At 40.2% G+C, this 7,448-nt stretch overlaps 1 protein-coding gene across 2 annotated transcripts; it reads right to left on the minus strand.

The window, feature by feature from the left end:
- Window positions 1-3,924: 3,924 nt before the first annotated feature.
- On the minus strand, window positions 3,925-6,959 carry LOC132466273 (uncharacterized). 2 transcript variants are annotated; one of them, XM_060063408.1, is made up of 4 exons: window positions 5,520-6,959; window positions 5,081-5,236; window positions 4,695-4,781; window positions 3,925-4,589 (listed from the first exon to the last, which is right to left on the minus strand). In XM_060063408.1, the coding sequence occupies exons 1-4, from the start codon at window positions 6,525-6,527 to the stop codon at window positions 4,275-4,277; spliced, it is 1,566 nt and encodes a 521-aa protein (XP_059919391.1). In that variant the 5' UTR covers window positions 6,528-6,959; the 3' UTR covers window positions 3,925-4,274. The 2 variants fall into 2 exon arrangements, with proteins under 2 accessions (XP_059919391.1, XP_059919393.1); XM_060063410.1 differs by having other exon boundaries at window positions 3,927-4,586.
- Window positions 6,960-7,448: the final 489 nt, after the last annotated feature.

The raw sequence follows: 7,448 nt of genomic DNA on the forward strand, positions 1-7,448 counted from the left end.
ATGTGCAATGATAAACTGCACTTACAGTGGAAACGGATTGTCCGTCTTTTCGTTTCCCAAGGACAGAAAAAGGTAACGTTCTTGCTTGCTCCTGTATGAATGGTCCTAGGCTACCTGAGGCTTCACCTGGTAAGGAAAGTTGCGCTGGAGCCCGGGTAATATCGCACATGGCTTATTCAAGTTGCGCGCTAGACATTCTCTAAAGTGTCGAGACTCAAGCACTTAACTCACCTTAACCGATTGTTCCATACAAATGGTTTGTTAACGATTTAACAACTTCAACATCTGCTATTACAGTCGTTATTTATTTGTAGGACTTGGGCTAATGACCTTGCACAGAGGGAAAACCATCTACACCACTTGTCATTGATTTCTATGCATTCACTGATCTTTACAGATGGGTTTGTTTTAAGCCATTGAATATAATTGCTCTGCCATGCAACACATTATAAGCTACACATGTTTGTTAAATGAGAAATATGGTCTGGGTCACATTGAAACAGTAACAGTTGTATAACAGTAATTATACAAACATTATACCAACATTGCAACAGGCAAGTTTATTCAAACATCACACTAACAAGAACACAATAAGAACAGTAACTAATAAAAAAAAAAAGAGAAATGATTTAACAACACTGAACATACTGAACAGAGGCAGGGGAAAAGGACGGGGAAGACTTGTCCGTTGTCACAGCATCAAGGTCCGACTGTAGAGATCAAGAAAGGAAGAGGCATGAGGAGGACAACAGAACACTGCTCTCTAGCAGATTGTGTACTGATGTAAACTAAATTGATGCAGTCTTAAAATTATGATTCTAATCCAGGTTTCTATTTTAGGAGAAAGAAATGGCTCATAATCGTTACTAAAGAAAAAGCTTTATCATCGGCACCTAGTGAGGATTAGAAAAAACACTCTGTAAGTAACATACATATGTAAAACATTCGCGCATTTCTTTTTTTTACATTAGCTCACTAAAACTCTAACTAGGGTATTAAGCAAAAAAAAGCCTTACCTCCAACAGCTGGTGTTATCGTTGCGGGAAAAGGGAAGTGCTTTAGAAACTGCCGTAAAGCAGTACCTCTGACAGTATTACAGTGTGTGACGTCATCGCATGTTTTTAACGCCTTTTTAGAACAGATACGTGACCTTAAAAAATGCAATATTCAGCTGAGTTTATTATCTTAGCCCCACCCTTTGATAGCAACTTTCAAATTACTTGACAAAAAATTACATTGTGAGAAAAGTGGATTCTGAGGATAAAACCCCGTTGGCTCCCATTCATTCTGGACTCGCCTACGAGCGCCCCGCGTGGTTAAAGATTATTACTGCAACCAGTCCAGAAAACCGGAACTAACCCGCGAGTGCCAGTTCTCCTCATATTAGACATTCTCTGGTATGCACTATATGCGGCGCATAGGGGCGCCGCACCAGAGGGGGCGCCAAAGCGATGGAATATCGCGATGATCAATAACAGAGGGACGTCACTGATAAGGCGCCCCCCGCTCCTTCGCCTCCCTCCCCCCCTCCTCCCCACACGGCGCTCCAGTGGGCGCCGTGTGGGGAAGAAAAAGATAGGAACTTGTTTGTGGTTATTTTGTTTTACTTCAATCTCTATGCAAGTCTTTGTTTTATGTCAATATAACCAGTAAAAACGGAGTTATAAAGTTGATACTTTAATACTCCGTTTATAATCCAAAAGTTAATAAATTAATGATCCAAAAAAATAAATAAAGATTATTATCGTATCTGAATCGAGACTGAATCGTTCTACACAGTATTGCGATGCATCAAAGAATCGATTATTTTTCCCACCCCTATTGGTTACTGTACTCCAACAGTTCTAACAGAGTCTATTGTTTTGCTTGTAAGCTTTTTGGTGAAGCTAGAGTTGCTGACACGCGCCTTGTGGTGGGGTATAATAACTGGTAGTGTCTTTCAAAGATACTGAAGCACCATGAAACAAGTGGTTACCACATAAATGCTTATCTGATGTGGAAAGAATTGGCATCCCGCTTATACCTAGGTAAAATAGCGAATTGCAGAGAGCCTGTTGACTAGAGTGATCGACTGCATACTCTTCCTTGCAGAAAGAAACCTGCCACTGAGGGGGACAAAATGCACAGTTAGGACATCCTAGAAATGGAAATTTTCTGGGTATCCTTGATCTCTTATAGCACGGTATGATGTTACACTGGCAGAGCATCTTCGAAAGGCCGCCTTATGGCTGGTTCAGACTACACGATTTCAGCCCGATATTGCCCCGATTCGTTCGTCGCAGACAAATTTGCGAGTCATACACGATTTGGAAAGTCGGCGACGAGACGAGGTCTTGTAATGTGAAATGCTTGTGGTCTGCAACGTTCGAAAACGCCCAACGAAAGTCTGGCATGCAAGAAATTTGGGGAAACGCATGACGTATCCATTGTTGACATGGAGGGAATCCCGCAAACAGCTGGAGCTCACGGGCAGTGTTTACTAACTAGTAAAGAACTAACTAGTAAAGTAAAGACTAGAAGAGATCAGTGTTTGTAATAACGCCGTTTAGAAGAACAGCGTTAGGTAACGCAGTTATTTTTTCGACAGAGTTGGGTAAATAGCCGGTGGCTCTACTACCACTTGTTGAAAGGGCTAAAGCGCCAGCTAGCGTAGCGGTCGGAGTCAGCCATGCTCCGGCAATATACTAAAGTGTGACGTCACGTTTCCATAGCAACTGGTTCTACACAAACCAGATTAACAAGGGGAAATCCTATCCTATGCCGCACAAACCTTTTAAAATGTATAATTGTGTGGTGATGATAGAGCTATGATGTTTGTCAATTTATCTACACAGTAAATTAAGAAACAGGAAAGTAAAGTAATAAGTAGTGAAGTTACTTTTCAAATGCAGTAACTAGTAAAGTAATATCATTAAGGAAGTATTATGGAATAATTAATCTCATCTCATTTTACAACTTTTTTAATTAGGTTAATTGTTTTATAATATTTAGTCTGTGCACAATCTTTTTTCTTTTTTTTAATCAAGAATGACATTCAAAATTTCTGTTAAAGCTACATTTTTTGTTAACTTATGTCTTTGGCTGTGTGTTAAGTTATGGTTTATTCTGCAGCATTCTTCAAAGAAAGTGGTCCAATCCGGATCGCTTTTAACTTACTTTATTTGTTAAGGTATTTCGGTATGGTAACTACGGAGCAAAAGGAGGGGAAGTGTGTCGAACACGTGCTGAGCGACTCCCAGCTGACCAAATCTTTAACCCTTAAGTCTGGGCTGCGAGAAGTTTCTGAGGTCCAACCTCTCTGTCGAGATTGATAGGGTCAAGTGGGCGTGGCCTATATGAAGTGGGCGTGGCCTGTGTGACGTATTAGCCTCGGCTTCTTCACCTATCTAAAGGTGCTGCCTTCTGTGGATGGATCAGCCTTTAGTAAGGTCTTGTACATAGCCTTGTGCACTGAAAAAAATATGGAGCTGGGTTTACTTAAAAAAACTTTGTACACCCATTGCACACAGAAATACTAAGTAAATTTAACACAGCAAATCTTTAAGTAAAATTTACTTGCATCTCCTTATAGCTTTTATTAGCAATATCAAAGTAATGTTTACCTCTGAAGGCAAGTATTTTTTACTTAGTTATATTTTGATCTCCTTATAGCTTTTATTAGCAATACCAAAGTAATGTTTACCTCTGAAGGCAAGTATTTTTTACTTAGTTATATTTTGATCTCCTTATAGCTTTTATTAGCTATACCAAAGTAATGTTTACCTCTGAAGGCAAGTATTTTTTACTTAGTTATATTTTGATCTCCTTATAGCTTTTATTAGCAATACCAAAGTAATGTTTACCTCTGAAGGCAAGTATTTTTTAACTTAGTTATATTTTGATATCCAGAATTTTGCTTTTTATTTTTCAAAACCACAAAACACATACACAAACAAAATTGGGCATTTTCTACATGAAAATATAAAATCATAAGATATAAAAAAAAGCAGAAACAAAAATAATGAGCAGAATGCAAGCGTTGGTGAGTGGAATTTAGTAAATGGACCTGGAAAAATGGAAAATTCAAAGTCAAGAAAGAATGCAAATCTTTAAAAAAAAAAAAAAAAAGCCACCAACCTGTACAGGTCCATTTTTACATACTGTAATTCAAGTCATGAAACAAACCTACACTAAAGAACAAGGTGCATAACTAAAAGCCTTTCATGAACAGTTATGAACAACTTCGCAATTAAGTCAATTGCATCTGCTGCATGAGCTGTAGTCACATTTCCCTTTTACTGTAACAGTTTCCTTCTCAGAGAATCCACTCTTGGGGAGAACTTTAAATCATCCAACTCCAAAAGCAACTTTTGAAACACTTCAAATGTGTATTTCAATTTTGGAGGATAACTGAGATTCAGTGAGTACACAAAGCCCATGAGCAGAATGCAAGCATTGGTGAGTGTTTTACAACCACCCAATACCTCTGTACCATCAACCACAATGATGACATCAGTTGGGGGGGCACCCTCTGCAGCACTGCCCAGCACAAGGATCTTGATCACACCGTCTTTGATGTCTTGTTCGATGACATCCTTGGAAACATCCTGCTAAACACAACACAAAGAAGTGCCATAGTGGTCAAAAACTGCACAACCCACACATCCCAATACTTCGACTGCTGCCATTTTAAAAGGGGTAGGATACACACACACCTGGTAGTCCTTAATGAGCTCCTCTGTCGATTCTCCCAGGAAATGGATCAGACAACGGATGACCGCATCATGGCTATCGATCTGTTGCTGTATAAAAACAAGATAATAAGACATAAATAACTTCAATGCTCAAAAAATTAAGGGAACACCAACACAACGAAACACTGTTAAGAGTCAATTATACTTCTGTGAAATCAGCCTGTCCACTTGGGAAGTTAGCCATGTCTCAAGGGGTGGAATGATGGACTTAAGTAAAAGAAAGCAAAATGCTAACAGCACATCTGACTGACTGGGAGGACGCACAAAGCTCAGAGAGATATGGCTCAGCTCGTCTCAATTCAGAGAACACCACCTTTCATGAAGGAAGTACAGTGGACTGTTCCTACCTGATTGAGTGACTCCAACACACTTTTTATTTTTGTGCCTGAAGTCCCACCCTTTGTCTTGAAAACAGTCAGGAGTTTTGGAGTGTATAAATCCATCTTAGTCAAAAAGGTTCGGTCCAGGTTGATAGTTGTGATCCTCTTGAACTCCTCCTTCACCTAAAAAAACAAACAAACAAAGACACAAAGCACACAACACAAAGGCACACACATTGAAATGAAAAAGCTTTAAAATGGCACATATTATGTGAATGTTTTTACAAGCTCATATTTTAACTTCTACTTATTATTGTATTTATGTACCAGTTGATTTCATATAATTGTGTGTATATACATTTAAAAGCTACATCAATGGATTTAAGACCCTCCAAATGATTTTACTTCAAAATATCTAATGACCTACTAACTGCCATGAAAGTTTGGCACAAGCGTTCACGTTTACCTGAGATTCGTAGAAAAGGGCAGGCCATCTCTCCATGGCATCTGGGACAGCAGGCATCTGGTTGACAACCTCCAACCGCCGATATGGAAAGGTCTTCTCCATTTTCTCACTGATAATCTTGTTGTTGTTGGTCTTTTTCACTTCTGTGAGTAGAACCACCCTCTCTTCTTCCATTGTTTCTTTTGTTTCTCCATGTGCCAATGGCGGCAAATAATTTACTTCAGCCTTTTTGGGTCTTTTGAGGCCTTTGGGACGGGAAGTCATCTTTCTTGAAGAGTTCACCTCTAGCTCTGGACAGGCAATTTGGAGCCCTCTTACTTTTGCCCGATAATTGGCCATTTTATACTTGATTCTTTGTTGCCATCCATACATGCCATTGAATGAGCCTGGCTCTTTGAGGCATGGATACTTCTCAGCCAAGGCCTCAACTACGTGCATCACTTGGATTCCTGTTGGGTAAGCTGTGTATTGAAACATTATCTCAGCTAATTTCTCGAGAACGCTTCTTGTCACTTTTGGGTTGTTTAAGAGAGTTCCATTGGCGTTGTAAGCTCGGTTTCCTGCCTCCAGCAAGAGCTGAATTTCAAAGGAAAATGGTGGAATATCGAACTGTCTTGGCCATGGTCGGGAACGGTATGATGCAGGACTTTCATCAGATGATGAAGAAAGCAAAACGGTGTCCTGGGATGCTAAAGATGTGGATGACATGACGTCTGATTCTGGTAAGTTGTCATCTTCTTCCACAGCGCTGAGATTTAAAATGACTGCTTCAACTTGGACAACTTTCAGGGTACCCATGTCTTGCACATCTTCTATAGACGTCAATGTGAAGAACTGACCCCCAAACTCCACATCTTGATACATCAGAGTAAAGCCATCTGGAGTGCTGAATGTGCTCTGGATGACAAGCTTGAGATCCTGTAGAGTACTGGGGATACCTGATGGCAGAAGCAATTTGTGCACTGTATGATCATCAAAAATGCTCCGTAGCTTTGCTGGGGTGGACATCTGAGCAGGCAGGAAGACACTGGAAAAAAAAGAAAATCCTTAAAAAAAAAAAATAAGAAAAAAAAAAATCCATTGCATATTTAAAAGGGGGTGTTGATGTGGTGTTTTAAGGTAACAACTCGTCGTCCTGCAATAGTGTACATAGCCAGGGGATAGAAATCAAGTAGTTCTTTCGGCTCAATTATTTGGAAGTTGCCTGTGTACTCTAGCTCATAGCTCCTGAGGTGCTCATTGTACCATCCATTTAGTAGTTTGACAACAAAGACTATGCTATCCAAAACCAAGATGATCTGAGAAACTTCAGCAAAGTCAGGCAAACCTCCAGTTGAACCATAACACAGCAACATTCCTGGCGCATAGCTTGTACCTGAGATGGCCACCTTGTTTGAGACATGGACCATTGTGATGTTTGGATACTTGCGCAGCACCAAGTCTTTAATGGCTGCATTTAGTACATCTAATGACACTTGTGATGTTTTGGTAACAGACACAGATTGTTTGAATGCACTGTTCTCATGGAGACACAGTGCAACCATGAGTTGGTGTTTTTTGGCGAGGGACAACAGTATGTTCCTAAAACAGGAACATACTGTCGGACAATTTTTTTGAAAAAGCTGTGCTTCGCTTCGAAGCGCATTGTCCACAAGGCAGACAATGGTCCAAATTCCCTTATGAGCTCAGGATAATGCTCAATGAAGTGGTGTTTGGGAATTAGTTTGTTTTGGGGGAATACATCCAGAAATCTTTGCCGGTGTTCGGCGATCTTGGTGTCCAAGTAACAGATACTTTCCTCTGTGTGAGCTGGAGACATGACTAGCTCCACTATGTCCTTCAGAACCATTAGCACCTGCCATACTGGATCACTCTCAGGTACTCTCAACCCAATCAAAAAAGGCAAAAGACGCAGCAGGCACCAATTTT

Source organism: Gadus macrocephalus, chromosome 10 (genome assembly GCF_031168955.1).
Source record: "Gadus macrocephalus chromosome 10, ASM3116895v1".
Lineage (NCBI taxonomy): Eukaryota > Metazoa > Chordata > Actinopteri > Gadiformes > Gadidae > Gadus > Gadus macrocephalus.

Coding starts and splice junctions, on each gene's coding strand:
- LOC132466273 (XM_060063408.1), bottom strand. CDS start 6,527: ATGTCCACCCCAGCAAAGCTACGGAGCATTTTTGATGATCATACAGTG. Junction 4,782..5,080: donor TGTTGGAGTCACTCAATCAG/GTAGGAACAGTC, acceptor GTTTTTATACAG/CAACAGATCGATAGCCATGA. Junction 4,590..4,694: donor AGCTCATTAAGGACTACCAG/GTGTGTGTGTAT, acceptor TGTTGTGTTTAG/CAGGATGTTTCCAAGGATGT.